This window comes from Sorex fumeus, unplaced genomic scaffold (assembly GCF_029834395.1).
Source record: "Sorex fumeus unplaced genomic scaffold, SorFum_2.1 ptg000128l, whole genome shotgun sequence".
Taxonomy (NCBI): Eukaryota; Metazoa; Chordata; class Mammalia; order Eulipotyphla; family Soricidae; genus Sorex; species Sorex fumeus.
The window spans coordinates 17,950,096-17,968,357 of NW_026606185.1; the positions used below are offsets into that span (position 1 = coordinate 17,950,096).

The window sequence follows — 18,262 nt, forward strand, 5'->3', positions numbered from 1 at the left end:
GATGAGATTCTGTATAAAAGAAACTAATTCTACACCAAGTGTCAATAGACCTCAGCTCTGACAACTGAGCTACTGACTGGTCAGGTGACCTTGAACAAGGACTTGAATCTCTCTTGGTTACAGTATCCAACACAAAAAAAAAACTCTTAAAAGTCATTGACATTTAAGTAAAAAACATTTATTTCATTACGTTCCAACACATAGTGTCAGAGACTTGGTTTCATTTTAAAGATACATTCACTCAAATATCTGTTTCTTCATTAATTGATTTATTAGTCTTCTGCAAATACTAATCTGGGAACTTACTTAGGGCAGAAACATTTCTGGACTTTTCACAGCCATGTGCTCAAAGTTTCAGCAAGAACAAGTCACAAGGCTTACAGAATAAAGGGCCATAGAAAGGTATCACTGTCTCACTGTCTTTCCATTGTTTTACTTGAGCGGGAGCCAGTAACGTCTCCATTCATCCCAGCCCTGAGATTTTAGCAGCCTTTCCTTTCTCGTCCTTCTCAACGGTGCCATATTGGAGGCTCTTTCAGGGTCAGGGGAAGGAGACCCGTTATTGTTACTGTTTTTGGCATATTGAATATGTCACAAGTAGCTTGCCAGGCTCTGGCAAAGGAAAACATGGAAAACACAAACCAGTTTGCCATTGACTGACTGTAACTTGCTGTGAGATAGGGGACTGTACTGTGGGAATCCATCCCTGAGGCTGCTCAGTGCAGTCTGCAGATGTCAGGTGACAGTATTTGAGCCAGTTCTTAAGGAAAGCTTGACAATGGCCAGCTGGACGAGGTGACTGGGAATGACTATGACTCACGGCTACAGAATTAACTGGGATATATGGATTTCTAGTCACTGTAAACAATGGTCAGTTCGACTGTTTGAAGAATAATGTGGAGTATGATTTTTACTGGCTTTTAAAGGTGTCAGACTCAAATGGCCTGGGCTCATATTTGGACTTGCGACAGCTAAATAATATTGGAAATGCACTGTTTGTATCTAGGCTGTTGGATTTCACCAGTTCCGTTGGCTACGAGCAAGTGGAGTTGGACACCTGCTTGCTCTCAGCAAGGTCTGAAGTGGCGTTTCCTGAAGAGGACAGCCAGCTCCTGCAGGAGCCCCATCCTTTGCCAAGCCCGGTAACAGGGGCTTTCTCTCTTGGGACCAGTCAAGTCTATTCAGAGAAAGGAAAAACAGCCTCGAAGAACTAGAGAAATCATTACAGAGCTGTCAGGAAAGCTGACAGAACAGACTAGAGCCAACATGCCGGTGGGGAAGTGCTTCTGGCCCAGGAGTCTGAGCAGAGAGCAGCGCCTGTGGATGCTGAGGCCATAGGAGAGACGGCCCTGTGGGGGGGAATACAGGGGAGACAGCCCTGAGGGGGAACCATAGGGGAGACAGCCCTGGGAGGAACATAGAGAAGATGGCCCTGTGGGGGAACATAGAGAAGACAGCCCTGGGGGGAGGCCACAAGAGCAGGACAGAGCGGGGTGGGGGGAGGGGGAGAGAAGCATTCTTGCTTCTGTGCAGGCTTTCCAGTGGCCTTGCAGGGACCCCATTGGCAGAGCTCTCTGGAAACCCTTTATTAAGGGGGCCTGAAAAAAGTGGTCACAGGGCTGGTCCATCGCCCTGATGCCAAATTAGAGCAGAGACAGTGTGTGGATGATTCTCTGAGTGAACGTAAGATGGTGACCAAGTCTCAGGCCTGGGGAGGTGTGTGGCCTGTCTCCTGGGGGGACTTTTCAGAGCCCACAGGTGCCCAGCCAGGGGAGGAGGAGTGAAGAGTAGTGGAACCTGTGCTCCTTAGGCCTGACTATGTTCATGGGAATTAAGGGAACTTTAATGACTCTGATGTGAAAGACAAAAGCTCTCCATGCCTGTTCTGGAGAGCTAAAACACTCATGAATAAATTCTTTGAAACAACGAAGAGTAAACCAGGGCAGACATGTAGTTGGGGTTGTTGATGTTCTGGTAATATTAATTCCATAATGTTTTCTTCATGGAAAAACCTGCCTGCGTTTTTGGGATCCTGAAATCCTTCCTGACTGCAGGTCCCTGTGTGTCTCTGACAGGAGCAGTGTGCTGTGGAAACCATCCCAGAGTACGTCCTTGGTGCTCACCAGTTTGGCCTTGCACAAGACAGCCATTTTGTGTTGCCTTTTAATCAGTCATCTGTCCGGAAGAGGTCTGTACTTGTCATAAAGCCTAGGGGAGGGTCTCACAACAAGATTCTCATTGAACTTTCAATGATGAGCTCTTTCCAGAAACTTCTTATTTCTGGAAACAACTTGCAGCCAAGTGGTAGCCATGGGAAGGTGACAAAATAGGAGTGTGAATCTTTTGTGCAAACTGAATGCTTTAACTGAATGGAAAAGTGGCATTCCTGTCATTTGTCCCTACCCCTTCTGGAAGCACATTGCTACTTCTCTGTGTGATATAGGAAAGGTAAATAAGTTACCCTCTGTTCCAAATTCTGTACTCCCTGGTCTCAGTCATCTCATCTTTACATGCCATACTCCTGTCAGCATTTACTAAACTGATGCCTATTTAGGTTGTTTCACTGCACCCACCCCAAATTCCTGGGGCCACATCAGGCATTCACACCCCCTGACTCCTCAAGGACCTTTGGATGAGACCTTTGCTCACATTCCCTAGATGTTAGGACCTGAGGCTGACTGAGGCTCCTCCAAACACCACATCTTTCCTCTTACTTTGATCACTTTGCCCTCGAGGACATTGGCACTTTCTTTTCTCTCGCTTTTTAGACTATTCCCATCTGACAGAACACAGAAACATCACCACATTGCTGTCTGTGAGGGAGAAAGCAGCAAATAGCAGTGCCAGACACCCTCCCCGTCTTCCTCATGGGGACCCTGTGATTGCTCTGATGGTTTCTGGAGGGAGGCCTTGTCTTCATTTGGAAGTGGAGGCCCAGGGAAGTGATTTCACCTGAGTCACCCTAGCAATTGGGATCCAGCGCCCTAGGCACTCTGGTCCTGGAGTCTTTTTTTTTTTTTTTTTTTTTTTTTTTTTTACTTTTTAGGTCACACCCAGCGATGCACAGGGCTTACTCCTGGCTCATGCACTCAGGAATTACCCCTGGCAGTGCTCTGGGAACCATATGGGTTGCTGGGAAACAAACCTGGGTCAGCCATGTGCAAGGCAAATGCCCTACCTGCTGTGCTATCGCTTCAGCCCCTGGTCCTAGAGTCTTTACTCTCTCTTGTGGCTTCTAACTTATAAAGCTCTTCAGGGCCCCCAAATGCACACACCACCCTGCTAAGCTTCGCAGCCAGCCTTGGTTTTCACAGTAGTCTGCCTCGTCTCCCGCCACCTCTGCACCTAGTCAGCACCCCTCACTCCACAGCAGCTCTGGCCAGAGTAATTAAAACATGTTGGTCAGGGGGTGGGTGGTGGAGGGGCCCTCCTCCTGCGAACCTCACTCCTGGGCTCTCAGCACATTCTGCATACTTGCCCACTTGGCTTCTTTGATCATTGGAGCCTCCTGATGCTGATTTCTTGCTCCTGTTCTACCCACATTTTTTTTCTTTTTGTGTCACAGCTGGCAATCCACAGGGCTTACTCCTGGCTCTGCACTCTGGAATTATCCTTGGCGGTGTTCAGGGGACCATAGGGGATGCTGGGAATCTAAGCCAGTTCGGTCGCGTGCAAGGCAAATGCCCTACCCACTGTGCTGTCGCTCCAGTTCCTTCTACACACTTTTGCTCTGTCTCCTTCGCTGACTCTTCTTCTGTCAAAGGCTCAGGACAAAATCATGCAATTTGCAGCGAATTGGTTGGACCTAGAGGATATGCTGAGTGAAGCCAGTCAGTAGGAAAGGGATAGATACAAAATGATTTCTCCCTCACATGTGGTATTTAAACATTCACTACACGTTAAAGCTACAGAACCTCTCACCCCCACCATGCTTCAGTGACACAGAGTTTCCTTTCGTGGAAGGAGACTCAGAACAATGCCCCCAGCATCTCTGTACTTACATTTTCCTGGTGTCTCCAGGTAGGGATTCTTGATTTTCTATCATCACCATGTCCCTTGTTCCACAGAAACAGGGCTGAATGCAAGACAGACCCCACCTCTCTACTTTGTGGAGCTGACTCCTATCTCAGTCACATCAGCTGCCTCCCAGCTGACATTCTGTCATTTTGGAGTTTCCTGCCCTGAGCATAATGGCGCTCCAGTAGCTCCAGTGAGCCTCCATGTGACCTAATTTCAAGTTTTCTAGTATTGGTTCTTTGGGAGAAAGGCACTTCCTTCTGTGCCCTGCTGTCTTCACCACTGATGGATATCGAGATCCAGGAAGCACCAGTTGAATGAATGGATGGAAAAGTGAATGACGGAATAAATACCCTGAAAATGTTAAGCATCTACATTGAAGCCATTCGGGGGTTCTCCATGAGTGAAAGTGAAAGTGAAGTCTTACTCTTGTCAACTTGCTTCCCTGCAGGCTGTCAGTTCAGCTCCACATCCGAACTTTTGCCTCCAGTGGTCTGATTTACTATATGGCTCATCAGAACCAGGTTGACTATGCCACACTGCAGCTGCAGGGGGGCCGCCTCCACTTCATGTTTGATCTGGGGAAGAGCAGAACTAAGGTCACCCACCCCGCCCTGCTCAGTGATGGCAAGTGGCACACGGTAGGTGCTCAGGAAGTGGCGCTATCTCATTCCAGGTTGCTGGTTTCATGTCTCTCCTTTGTTCACCTCATTTCAGTGTGGTTAAAATCACCTCCTTCACCTCTGGTATCTGTCCCAACGAATGAGAACTGTAGGAAGAGACTTTTTCTGCTTCTTATCTATCCCCAGGGCCCAACACAGTTCCTGTTCACAAATCTTGGTGGGATGAATAAAAGCTAACAGGAATATCCTGGCCCAGTGACAAATAAACCAAGACCATAATGGCATAAATGGGTCCAGTATTCATGCCAAGGTTTTTGCCTCCTAATACAATGGTTTTTGCTTCCTTCTATCTGGAACTCTGAGGCACATTCTGTCTGCATGCATGTTCTTTTTCCAGTATTTTTTCTACACCAACGATGTTAAAAAAAAAAAAACCAGCATCCTTTAGCATTTCACTCAGGCTGTTACAGCTCTCATGAACAGATGTTGCAAACGAACATCTGTTAAAGTTTTCCCTTATTCCTTAAAAAATCATGTTTCCATTTTGTTTAGGTCAAAACAGAGTACTTTAAGAGAAAGGGCTTTATGACGGTTGACGACCAGGAATCTGCCACAGTGACCGTAGTTGGAGATGGTACCACATTGGATGTGGAAGGAAAGTTGTATCTTGGAGGGCTCCCTTCTGAGTACAGAGCCAGGAATATCGGCAACGTAAGCAGCATTTTCTGCAGGGGCCTGCCTTACTGTTACGTGATTGAGTTTATTTTGTAGAGGAAGTGTTATTTGTTTTACTTACCTTGGGCTGGACTGTATGATGTAAACCTTTCAAATTTCCCCTAGATACTTTGGGGGCTTTTCTGTGAAGACCCACTGATCTCATCTCCTTGTTAATACACATTTCCCTGAACAAAGCCACTTTGCCCAGTACAATTCAGAAAAGTCCAAAGAATTTATATTCACCAATTACTCAGCTCCACCTTCTTGGCAATACTGTGATTTCTATGACATTTCATCAATAGAACACTCTTTCTGCAGTATTATCAGGGATACTAGTGGGAGCTCACTAGAATGAGACAGTGTATAGTGGCAGTTAGATTTTTCAGATTGAAACATCACATTATAATGTGTTTTATTGGAAAATGGGGGAAACGTTATATTCTCTTGTCCCTCTCATTATACTCAACACTGTCTCCTCTCCCATCATTTGGTTAGATCACTCACAGCATTCCTGCTTGTATTGGAGAGGTGACACTGAATGGCAGACAGCTTGACAGGAGCACGCCAGTGTCTGAGTTTGCAGTGAGCAGGTGCTATGCAGCAGCCCAGGAAGGGACCTTCTTTGACGGAAGTGGATACGCTGCTCTTGGTATGTATCATTGGCAATCTCAGAAGAGAGCTTTGGGATTCACCTGCACCCTAATTCACCTGTACCCCCAAATCATATGACAGAGTAAGCTCATTGAGGCAGGCTGTAGGAGAACCAGGTTTGGTTGAGTTTCCAGTTTGTTCTGATTTCTCAGTGTTTGTTCTTTTAAAGCTTTCTCATGACCTGTGTTCAGCACCTGGCGTGATGCAGGCCAGAAAGTGGTACAACTTCTAGCCCAGGGCAGCTGGTTTCCTCTGAAGCTTCCCCAGATTTTCAGCCCTGCTCTCATCATCCAAGTTAATAATGATCTTTGAATTTCAAATTGGTGGCCTAAAGTAGCCTAGTCTAACATGCCACTCAAATTTAATGAAGAGATTAACTCCATTTAGGTTGTGAAAATATTAATCAATTATAGGTAGAGGAATATAAATCTCTAAAAATGCTTTTGAATATAAATTCCTCAAAGCTTAAGACTAGCTTTTGTAAGCTATGCAACATTCGTTCCCATCTTTAAGTGGCCCCTTTATGGGAACCCACCCCCCTAGTTCCTTTCTGCTCACCATCAAGGGGAACTCCGCTTCTCCACTTCCTTTGGCTTCTGAGAGGGAAGGAAGGGCTGGCTTCTCTGTAGAACTCTATGTATCCAAGTTCTGGTAGGAACACTGACTCCTATTTTCCCTTCAACAGTGGGATGGTGACACCTGCTTTTGCTAATATCCCTAATTGGTGTCTCACCTATTCTATCACCTGAAAAAAAATCATTCAATTAAATGCCTACTTATATTTTAAAAAAAAGACAAGTGTGGGCTCTTGGCTATTAAATCTAGGTCATTATATAATGACCTACCCAGCCTGCAGTAGAGAGTGGATAATGAAGGAATTATATTAGATAGCACCACTTTGAGTTTTCCCTGCATGAATTTAGACGAGCCAATACTCCCAACCTTGTTTGGTGTAGCCTGTGTCCCTTCCTTCTACAGCTGCATAAGGTAAGGCTCCAGGGCTCACTCACAGCTTGGGATGTTGCTGTATCACAGAATGATCTCGAGCACTGGAGTTCATGTCCAATTCAATCAGCCTAATCAATGGCTGAATAAATAACAGTACTTGTACATTAAATTAAAAAAAAACACGAATGAGCTAGAGCAGTTCTCCTCACTTAGGAGTTTGGAAGCACAGCCCCCAGCCCAGGTCATGACCTCTATGACCTGAACTTTCTGGAGGGCCAGCAGGGCTCACCCCTCACTCAAAACATCCTTGTGTCTCTCAGTGAAAGAGGGTTACAAAGTGCGCTCAGATATCAGCATCACTCTGGAGTTCCGCACCGCCTCTGACAACGGGGTGCTCCTGGGCATCAGCAGCGCCAAAGTGGACGCCATTGGACTAGAAATCGTAAATGGCAAGGTAGGTGCTTAACTGCAATGGGCGCCCCACTCCAGGGTCAGGGATAGAACACTTGAGAAACAGTAGGAACAGCAAGATTGACATTTTTGATTATTCATTTTAATTAGAGAAAAATGATGAATACATATTGTGGGGGTGGGAACCATACCCAGTAGTGCTCAGTGGCTACTCCCAGCTCTGTGCTTGGAGGTCAGTCCAATCAGAGCTCAGGGGAATCATGCCGTATCCAGGACTGAATCCAGGCCTTCTGCAAGCAAAGCCTGTGCTCCACTCATTGAGTGATCTCTCCAGCCCTCAACTAATACTTTTGAAAATTAGGTAGTTCTGGGACCAAGGAGCTAGTTCAGCAGGCTAATGGATAAGCATTGCCTGCAATATGGCCCAGGGTTGGTCACCAGCAGAGACCTCTAAGCAAGGATAAGAGCCAATGTGAGCACTTAGCCAGGAATAGACCCTGAGTACCACAAGGTGTGGCCCTAAAACAAAACAACCCAGATAATTCTAAAGTGATTTTTTAATCTCTTCTTTTATAACTTTAAGGTGATACTTAAAGCAGAATGAAATAGACCTTTGTTTATATAGACCTTTGTTTCCTGAACCATTGGATAGTTGCTGAGATGGTGCCCCTTTTCATAATACCTGTTAACTTGTTGTATGAAAATAATCATGGACTAATGAACTTGCTGTGAAATGCACTGGAGTTGGGGGGGTCCCCATCACTAGCCTTCTGAAAGTTAGCTTCTCACAGGACTATAGGACATCACCAAATCTATGAAACTGACTTGGGCACAATCTGTGCCTTATTTAATTGTACTAGTTTTGCATGTACGTGTGTGTGTACTTGTATATAGTTTTATCAAGTGTAGTTTTGTGTATTCACCAACACAATCAAGGTCACTTAATTGTACCATTTCTCCCAGGCTCTCCAGTTTCCCATTCATCTCCTTCACCCACATCTCTACCTCCTGGCAGCCACTAATCTCTTCTTCGGGTCTCTAATTGTTATTTCATGAGTGTTATATAAATGAAATGATGCAGTATGAATCCTCTTGAGAGTGGCTTTTTATACTTAGCCTCATTTCCTGGCGGCTCAACTGGGTTGTTCTGAGTAGCAACAGTTCACTTCTTTTTATTGCAAAGAGTCCATGGGATTGATGTAGCACAGCCTAATCTATTTGACAGAAGAATTAATTTTTTCCAGAACTGTTCTGCTCCTGCTTTTCAGCCTCCAGTCCTTCTCATGTTGGAACAAAATGAACTCAATAATTAACGGTGCCTTAGTCTCTTCTGCTTTAAAACATATTCCAAGTTTCCCCAGAGCTCTGCCTCCCTCTCTCTGCTATTTGTGGGGTGGAGATGGGATTTGAGGCACACCCGTCAGTACCTAGGCTACTCCCCCTTTCCAGAAAAATAAATCTCTCAACCACTTTACTAAGCAGAGAGAAAGTGCTTTCCTCCCCGTTGCACCTGAGGCTACTATTTCTTCCACCATCATTTCAGGGAGCATCCTTCTGCACTTTGGGAAACTCTCAGTCCTGGTCTTCAGACAAAGTTCTGTCTTTTTCATAGTGGGCAGCAAAGGGAGTCTGTACAGTGGGAATGAGACCTTAGTATTTCCAGGTTTGATCCGGTGTCCCCTGCAGATCAGCCTTCCCACTGCAACTGTCAGGGACGCTCCTGCTCCTTCATCTCCTAGTCATTTGAGATCTACTCAAAGGTCCTGAGGAATCAGGGTGGTGTTCTGATCCTTCTGTCTACCTTACTGCACTCAGCCACCATTTCTGCTGGGCTCCCACCCTTTCCTCTCTTGTTGTGACAAAGACCTTCCATCTCCCTGACCTCCTGACTTCTAGAAGGGCAAGGGGCAATTTGAATGCTCTACATTGTTCTGAGTTGATTTGTTTGTTTCTCAGATGGTCCTGCTACATCCCTACCCTCCAGATTTCTCCTAGAATACTAGAATCGGGGCTGCTGAGAACATAAGAAATTAACCTGACATCTTGTTCTTTCCCTTCACCTAAATCCCCCCTCTTTTCATCTTCAGGTTGTGGCAAAATTGCCTCTTTAGCATATTAAACAATAAATATACTGGCCTTTTAGCCAATGTATTTCCTCACCTGTCCTTAAAAATAATTCTTAAAACTTTTGTATCTAATTTATATTCTTATATAACTCTAAAAAATCTTATCAGAAGTATAATGGGTGGATAAAAATGTCGAGTGTACTGTATATTTTACCTCTATTGGCTTATTTTTATTTATTTCATATAGTTACTATCTTCACTATAATTATATTGCTATTAGTTGATTTCATATATTAAGCATACAAATACCTTTATAGTAGTATATTATTTTATTATAGTTCAGATGACATGATAATAATAGTATTAACATTTATGTTTTTGATATCAAAAGTTACTGCATTTTCACCACTACCAATGGAAGCTTATTATTTACTGTTCTCTTAAACATTTTTTAGTGGTTGCCTAGGAGTTTGTACTATGCATTTTAATATCAGAGTTTCCATAAAATAATATAAGCAGCTTTACCTGCTCATGTAATCTAAGAGCTTTACATCAATATATTCAGACTTCTTTTCTCCCATCTTTGGCAAATTTTAGATTTGGGGCTTTTGCATGGATAGTGATAGAACATTTATATTTCATCAGAAAGGAGTGGATAAACCTTCATTCAGAGGAGCTAGCCCACTGTCTAGGAAGGGATCCCAACCCACAGACTCATCAATCCCTATAAAGGCACCGTGTGGGCAGAGAACACTAGGTTTCTTCCCACCAAGGTGGTCTTTTTGCCTTTTCTGAAATTTCTGGAATAGGGTCTTTTAAGAGGTTTCTTTCAAAAGCATTATTCATACACACATACACACACACACACACACACACTGTTAGCTTTTCTTTTTAGCAGAATGATGGGTGTCTAGGTATCCAAAAAAGCACTCTATGAATATATCACATTCCTTTAAAGTGGAAAAATAAAATCACAGCTCTAGTTACTTGTGTCTACTGTTTGTCTAGCTCTTGTTCCATGTTAACAATGGGGCTGGGAGGATAACAGCCACATATGAGCCCCCAGCTACCCATACTCTCTGCGATGGGAAATGGCACACACTTCAGGCTCACAAACGCAAGCACCGCTTGGCTCTGATCGTGGATGGAACTGCAGTTCGTGCTGAGAGTCCACACAGCCAGTCCACCTCTGCAGACACCAACAATCCCATCTATGTCGGTGGCTATCCTGGTATGTATGGACGTCCACAACTCTGGCTTCAGTGACTAGTGGGGAATCCACAGACAACTTTTAATGCACACAATTTGAGATTATTCTTGTTCCTGTGCTACTTGTTTAATTTTCCCTATTTAAGCAATAGTTCTCTTCTGTTTCCTAAACAGCTGATGTAAAGCAAAACTGCCTGAGCACCCGGACTGCCTTCCGTGGGTGTTTGAGGAAGCTCACGCTGACAAGAGGCCCACAAGTTCAATCCTATGACTTCAGCAGAGCCTTCGAGCTCCAAGGAGTTTTCCCTCATTCCTGTCCTGGGACAGAGCCCTGAAATTCTGGATAACTTCTGGTTGGGGAACATTGCATATATTTTGAGAATTGTTTTTGTAAATTAAAATGTCTTCAATCAAGATTTTCTTTCCAACTCAGGTTGTTTCTAGGGGAAAATTTTGTGTTGATGATAGACTTAAAAAAGAAAAAGCTTATGTACAACAAATACCTCTATTAAATAGTTTAAAAGGTAAATTGAGTTCATTGCCTTTCAATGTTTTTTTTAAATAAACCTTTGTTAATCGAATATTCTATTGGTAACGTTTTTAAAAAATTAAATCACAGTGACTTACTAAGTTACAAAGTTATACATGATTGTGTTTCAAGTGTACAATGTTCCAACTCCAGTCACTTCACCAGTGTCCCTACCCTTCACCAATGTCCCCAGTTTCTCTATGGCAGACTGTTCCCCCGGTCTGCTTGTCTGGCAGACACCTTTCCCTTTTTCTTTTTTCTTTTAAGGCACTGTGGTTTGCAATACTGTTACTGAAAGCCTACCATGCATATCACTTTATGTATTGATAATTTGATAGCACTTTGTTTGAGCTCCTAAGAAATAAAATATCTCTGCAGGTGGTTATAGATTAGAGCAGAGTATGAGTAGCTTTCTTTACCAAAATTCTAAGTCCTTCAAGATCTGAGAGTTAACAGTAGGTAAAGGGATATTCTTTTTTTTTCCTTTTTATTAGTGAAACACCATGAAGTACAGTTGTAGATTTACAATTTTTTGTGCTTGGGTTTCGATTATACAATGATCAAATACCCATCCCTCTGCCAGTGCCCACTTTCCACCACCATGGATAATATCCCTCCCAACCCCACCCCCCCATCCCACCCTGACTCTGTGGTGGGGCATTCCCTTTTGTTCTCTCTCTCCTTTTGGGTGTTGTGGTCTGCAAAAGAGGCATTGAGTGGCAAACATGTTCAGTCCATAGTCTACTTTCGACATACATCTCCCCTCCTGGGAGGATCCTCCAAACACCCTTTATTTGGTGCTCCCTTCTCTATCTGAGCTGCCCTTTCCCCTAGAATGCCCGGCTGGCCTCTAAGCTATGGAGTAATCCTCCTGGTGCTGATCTCAGTTATTCTTGGGTATTAATCTCATATTTTGTTACTTTATATTCCCAGATAAATGTAATCTTTCTATGTCTATCACTCTCTTCCTGACTCATTTCGCTTAGCATGATACTTTCCATGTTGTACCACTTGTATGTAAATTTCATGACTTCATCTTTTCTAACAGCTACATAGTACTCCATTGTGTAGATGTACCAAAGTTTCTTTAATCAGTCATCTGTTCTTGGGCATTCAGGTTTCTTCCAGTTTCTGGCTATTGTAAAGAGTGCTGCAATGAACAAACAAGTACAGATGTCACTTTGACTATACATTTTTGCCTCTCTGGGATATATTCCCAGGAGTGCTATAGCTGGGTCAAATTCTAATTGTTGGAGAATCGTCCATACTGTTTTCCAGAAGGGCTGAACCAGTCTGCATTCCCACCAACAGTGAAGGAGTGTTCCTTTCTCGCCACATCCGCGCCAGCATTGGTTGCTTTTGTTCTTTTGAATGTGGGCCAGTCTCTGAGGTGTGAGATGGTATCTCATTGTGGTTTTGATCTGCATCTCCCTGATGATTAATGATGTAGAGCATTTTCTCATGTGCTTTTTTGCCATTCGGATTTCTTCTTTGAGAAAATTTCTGTTCATTTCATTGCCCCATTTTTTGATGGGGTTGGATGTTTTCTTCTTGTGGAGTTCAACCAGTACTTTGTATATCCTTGATATCAACCCTAAAGGGATATTCTTGATAACCTTTCAGTGTCAATATTGCAAGCCACAATATGCAGAAGGAGAGACAGAGCTAGAGACAGAGACAGAGAGAGAGAGAAGAAAAATCCCTGCCATAGAGGAAGGCTGGGGCTTGGGGAGTGATGGGAGGGAACCTGGGGACACTGGTGCTGGGAAATGTACACTGGTGGAGGGATGGGTGTTGGAATATGTGTGCCTGCAATCTGATCATGAACAGCTTTGTAAGGGTCTGTCTCACAGTGATTCAAAATTTTTTTAAAAAATTCTAGGTCCTTCACAGGCAAACAATGCTTTTGGTTATATTCCAGCAGAGGGCACCCACTCTTTGCAAAACTAGCCTTCAGAAATATTCCAAGGAATCTGAGGAATAAGAGGAGCAGAGGGGGAGATATAGTGGGGGTGAAAACTCCTTTAAAGAAATCTTTTCCACCAGGACCTGACCTAACAGAGCATTTTGCACGGAAAAGGAGAGAAAGGGAGCATCACAACTAGATAGCTCTTCTTTTATTGTTAATTTTATTTTCACCTTGAACAAGAGTTTGCAGACAGGAGAGAAAATACAGGAAGTAAGGCAGTTGTCTTGAGAGTGTTTAACCCCATGTCAGTCCATGCCACTGCTTATGGTCTCACTGGACCCCACCAGGCAGACCCAAATCCCCACCCCACCCTGAAAAACAGTTTTCCCTGACCAGTTACATTTCTGTTTCTGGAAAGTTCTGTCTAACTATTGCTTTCCTGAACTGAGCAGTTTTAACTGTCTGAAGGCTTTTTTGGTCCCTCCCAATGTGTACAAGCAGAGTACTGCTATTTCATGAGCTTCAAAGAAACAATTGCGTTTTCCAGCGCTTCCTGAGAGAGAGGGCTCTGTCTCTCTCTAGCAGTGACCTACTTTTTCCAATATGGAAGGGGACAGGTTTCATTTCTTTGTGTGTGGCAAGACTCGGGTTAAACAAGGCAAGCAATGGTCTTGGTCCCTCTCATGTCCCGAACTTTGTGCTGATGCCTCTGAAGTGTCTGGTTCCTTCCCAAGAAAATACCTTGATGAAGCCAGTGGGCAGAGGTGGCAGCCGTGGCAGAAGTGCTGACAGTGTGCACAGAATGAGGCAGTTGCAGGAAGGCAGCCTCCTGCTGTCTGAAGGCAGCGGGAGTCGCGTGGGAGCATTTGCCATCTCAGCAGAGAAAACGCACAAAAAACCCCTCAGTGTGCCAGAGGCGGCCTTGCTACTCCTGTTCCTATGGAAACAGACACAGGGAAATGACGGCTACAACATTCTAGACCTGGTCCCCCAACTTCGGGTGAGGCAGTGACCCAGTGAGGCCAAGCACAGGTTGCAAAATGGTCATGGTCGCAGACTTGGTGCCCCCATCCCTCCCCCCACTGCCCCTCCCCTCTCTCCTTCCTATTCCCTCTCACCATGTTGTGACAGAGTGGAAATATGTTTCCAGCTACTCCTGAAAACTCCATAAAATCTCCTCAGGGAACATCCTTGTCCTTCCCCTTTGGCCTTTCACAGTGAGGAGAACTCTGGATGGACATCTCCCCAGGAAAGCCAAGAGCGGGGCTCCAGGTCACGCATCCTGAGTCGACACACCCCAAGGGCCAATGCTGGTTTTAAACTCTCAGTCAGGATGGATTCAGCTTTCAGAGCAAAGAAAATACAGACACACAGCTAAATTTGATGCATAGGGGTTACTCCTGGCTCTGTCCTCAGGAATTACTCCTCCTGCTCAGGGAATCATATGGGATGCTGAGAATCGAACCCTGGACAGCCATGTGCAAGGCAAATGTCCTGCTCCTGCCGCTGTGCTCCAGCCCCTAAATTTGAATTTCTGATAAACAATGAACACATTGTTAGGTTATAGCTCTCATTTGCATAAATATCCTACACTTATTCAACAAACTTGACAATCCCGCTCTCTAAGTATCACAGGCCTAAAAAAGTTTTTGATTCCTTTTCCTAATTACCAAATGATTCCATCATTTTTTTATTGATTGATATTATATTTTTTAAAAAACTAAATTGTTTTTATTTGGAGGGTTTTTAAGGTGTGGAGGGGTGAGAGGAGTGAGAGAGAGAGTCACGTACTCAAGAGAGAACACGGGCTTCTCCACAGGTGGAGAGAGCTCCTACACACACCCTAGCATTAGACACAAAAGCATGAAAGTAGACATCTCAAGAGGGGAGATGCGGGTGACAATGTACTTGGGCACCACATGTGCTCAGCCATGTGGACACAAGCAGCACATGGGATCGGGCAGCATATGCGCTGATTGATATTGTATTTTACAATACTATTAATAATGGTTTTTCATGCACGTAATTTCAACACCATACCATCACCAGAGTATTCTCTTCCCTCACCCAAGAGCCCCAACCATCTTTCCCAATGACCCCCCATCAATTCCAACTTTTAAACAGTTGCATCTTAAATCATGCACAAAAATTTGCTTTGAAATCATATTTTTCCTGTGATATTGTTATTGATATATTATTTTTCAAAACCTAATTTGTATGATCCAATATTAGTCTGTTTATTAATCCAGCACTTTTGAACTTACTAATATAATCTTTTATTTCTGGTAAGAGAGAAAATTTACCATTTTAATCACCTTAAATGTAATTCTGTGACATTAAGTACATTTTTTTAAATTGAATCACCATGAGATACAGTTACAAAACTTTCATGATTGAGTTTCAGTCATAAAATGATCGAACATCCATCCTTCTACCAGTGAACATTTTCTACAACCAGTGTCCCCAATATCCCTCTCGCCACCCCCACTGGACCTCATCCTCTGCCTCAATGGCAGACAATTTCCTTCTTACTATCTCTCTACTTTGGGGCATTATGGTTTGCAATACAGATACTGAGAGGTCATCATATTTTGTCCTTTATCAACTTTCAGCACACATCTCCCATCCTGAGTAATCCCTCCAACCATCATTGACATAGTGATCCCTTTCCTATCCCAGCTGCCTTCCAAGTGCCCGAGAACATATGACTGGTTAAAGAAAACATGGTATATCTACACAATGGAATGCTATGCAACTGTTAGAAAAGATGAAGTCATAAAATTTGCTTATAACTGAATGGACATGGAGAATATCATGCTAAGTGAAATGGAGTCAAGTAAGAGAGGGACAGACATAGAATGACTGCACTCATTTGTGGAATATAAAATAACATGAGACTAACACCCAAGGACAGTAGAGCTGGGGGAGAAGTTAGTGACATTAAATACATTTATACCATGAGCAATATCCACCCTCATCCAGCTCCTGTACTCTATTTATTTATTTATTTTTCGGCCTCAATTATACAATGATCAAATACCCATCCCTTCACCAGTGCCCATTTCCCAACACCCCGGATCCCAGTATCCCTCTCACCCCCCTCCCCCGCATCTCACCCTGCCTCTGTGGCAGAGCATTTCCTTTTGTTCTCTCTCTCTCTTATTGGGTGTTGTGGTTTGCAAAAGAGGCAATGGGTGACTAACATGTTTGGTCTATAGTCTACTTTAAGCAGGGCATTGGGAGGATCCTCCTGTACTCTTTTTGATCTTAAAAAAATTAAAACTCTGTTACTCAAACACTAACTCTCCATTCCCCCTTCTGCTCAATCCCTGGAAAATACCATTCTAATTTCTCTGCTGGCTGGAGTGATAGCACAGTGGGTAGGGCGTTTGTCTTGAATGTGGCTGACCTGGGTTCGATTCCTTCATCCCTCTTGGAGAGCCCGGCAAGTTACAGAGAGTATCCCACCCACATGGCAGAGCCTGGTAATCTCCCCATAGCGTATTTGATATGCCAAAAACAGTAACAAGTCTCACAATGGAGACATTAACTGGTGCCTGCTCAAGCAAATCAATGAACAATTGGAGGACAGTGCTACAGTGCTACAATTTCTTTGTATAAGTTTGACTACTCAAATATCTATATATACAGTATGTGAGTGCTGTTAAAGATACCTCACTTACATGGAATCATGTAGCATTTGGTCTTCTGTGACTGGCTTATTTTTATGTAAAGTTAAATTGCATCCCCTTGCATGTCTCCTGCATTCATGGGTAGACTTGAGAGTGGTTTCCACCTTTTGTTTAGTGTGAAGAATATCATTGTACTATAAACATGAGTATAAAAGTATTTCTTTTCGTCCCTGACACCAATACTTTTAAGCACATACCTAGGAGGGAAAAATAATAGATCGTTTAGAAAATGTATTTTTAATATTTGAGGAACCCCCATAGTCTTTTCCCATAGTATACAGATCTGTTTTAAATCTTTATTTTATCATCTTTAAAATTGGGTCAAAGAGGTATGTTTTAGGAAATATTATTAAACTTAAAGAGAAAGAACAGCTAAATAAGTCAGCAATGTTGACCTTAGTAAATTTAATCTCATCATAGATGCATAAAAAAATAAAAGACTAATGCAAACTTTATTGCATATCAGAAAGAAAAATAGAATTAACCAACACAGTGATTCCTGTGTACCCATTATATAACCCTATTTATATAATTATTGATTTTCTATATTGCCTATACAATCATTTCTGAAATGATGCATCATAATTAGAGATGATACATAGTGATGTATTATAGAACAACCATATATTAGCTTGTGTTTATAAATTAAGTGCTAATTTAGTGTCTGGACCAGATACTGAGCTAAAAAAGTGTTAAATGTTCTGCTAGAATTGTGGAGAACATTTACATGTTTATTTTCACCTTAGAACATGATAAATGTAGCACTGTCCTCCCGTTGTTCATCAGTTTGCTCAAGCGGGCCCAGTAACATCTCCATTTTGAGACTTGTTGTTACTGTGTTTGGCATATACTCTCGGTGGCTTGCCAGGCATGATAAATAAAGGATTAAATTGTAGTGCTGGGTGGGAACAATAGTACAGCAGGTAATGTGTTTGTCTTGCACATGGATAATCTGAGTTTGATACTTGGCATCCCAAATGGTCCCTCAAGCACCAACATGAGTAACCCCTGAGTACAGAGCTGGAATTAACCCCTGAGTGTCACCAAAAACCAAAAAATAAAATAAAGGGAAATTGAGGCATGGCATTTAAAAATAATAATAATAAATTGTGGTACCATGATAAGCAATTCTGGGCAGGCTTATAAAGGTATTATTAAGTAACCTAGAAACTAAATTTTGCAGCTTGTGCAATCACACTTGTGGTGTGAATCTACAATCTGCAAAGCACAATCATATTACTGGTGGTGTGCAAAGTGGTTTGGTTGAAGAAAAATGTGGGTCTTAGTCACTCAGCTGAAGGAAAGGTAATGCATTGGGGAGATATGGGGTGTTAGGGAGTGCAGTTAGAGGGGAAAAAATGTATGGAACTGACCATGGAGAGTCAGTCCCCAAATCAAAGAGATAAAAGAAGACTGAGTGTGATGGCTTGTGAAGCATCAGTATTTTCATCCAGGGCACTATTGTGAAGAAAATGCATTTGAAATTATAA

General features: G+C 43.1%; 1 protein-coding gene across 1 annotated transcript in view; it reads left to right on the forward strand.

Annotated features, from left to right (window-relative positions):
• The window catches only part of LAMA1 (laminin subunit alpha 1), a 123,179-nt gene extending 112,141 nt beyond the window's left edge, over positions 1 to 11,038 (forward strand). Inside the window, exons 56-63 of the mRNA XM_056138436.1 lie at positions 1,007 to 1,142; positions 2,076 to 2,188; positions 4,469 to 4,658; positions 5,193 to 5,351; positions 5,853 to 6,006; positions 7,277 to 7,410; positions 10,442 to 10,664; positions 10,817 to 11,038. Of these exons, the coding sequence (XP_055994411.1) occupies positions 1,007 to 1,142; positions 2,076 to 2,188; positions 4,469 to 4,658; positions 5,193 to 5,351; positions 5,853 to 6,006; positions 7,277 to 7,410; positions 10,442 to 10,664; positions 10,817 to 10,977 (1,270 nt within the window). The 3' untranslated portion in view covers positions 10,978 to 11,038. The remainder of the gene's footprint in view (positions 1 to 1,006; positions 1,143 to 2,075; positions 2,189 to 4,468; positions 4,659 to 5,192; positions 5,352 to 5,852; positions 6,007 to 7,276; positions 7,411 to 10,441; positions 10,665 to 10,816) is intronic.
• The last annotated feature ends 7,224 nt before the right edge of the window (positions 11,039 to 18,262 follow it).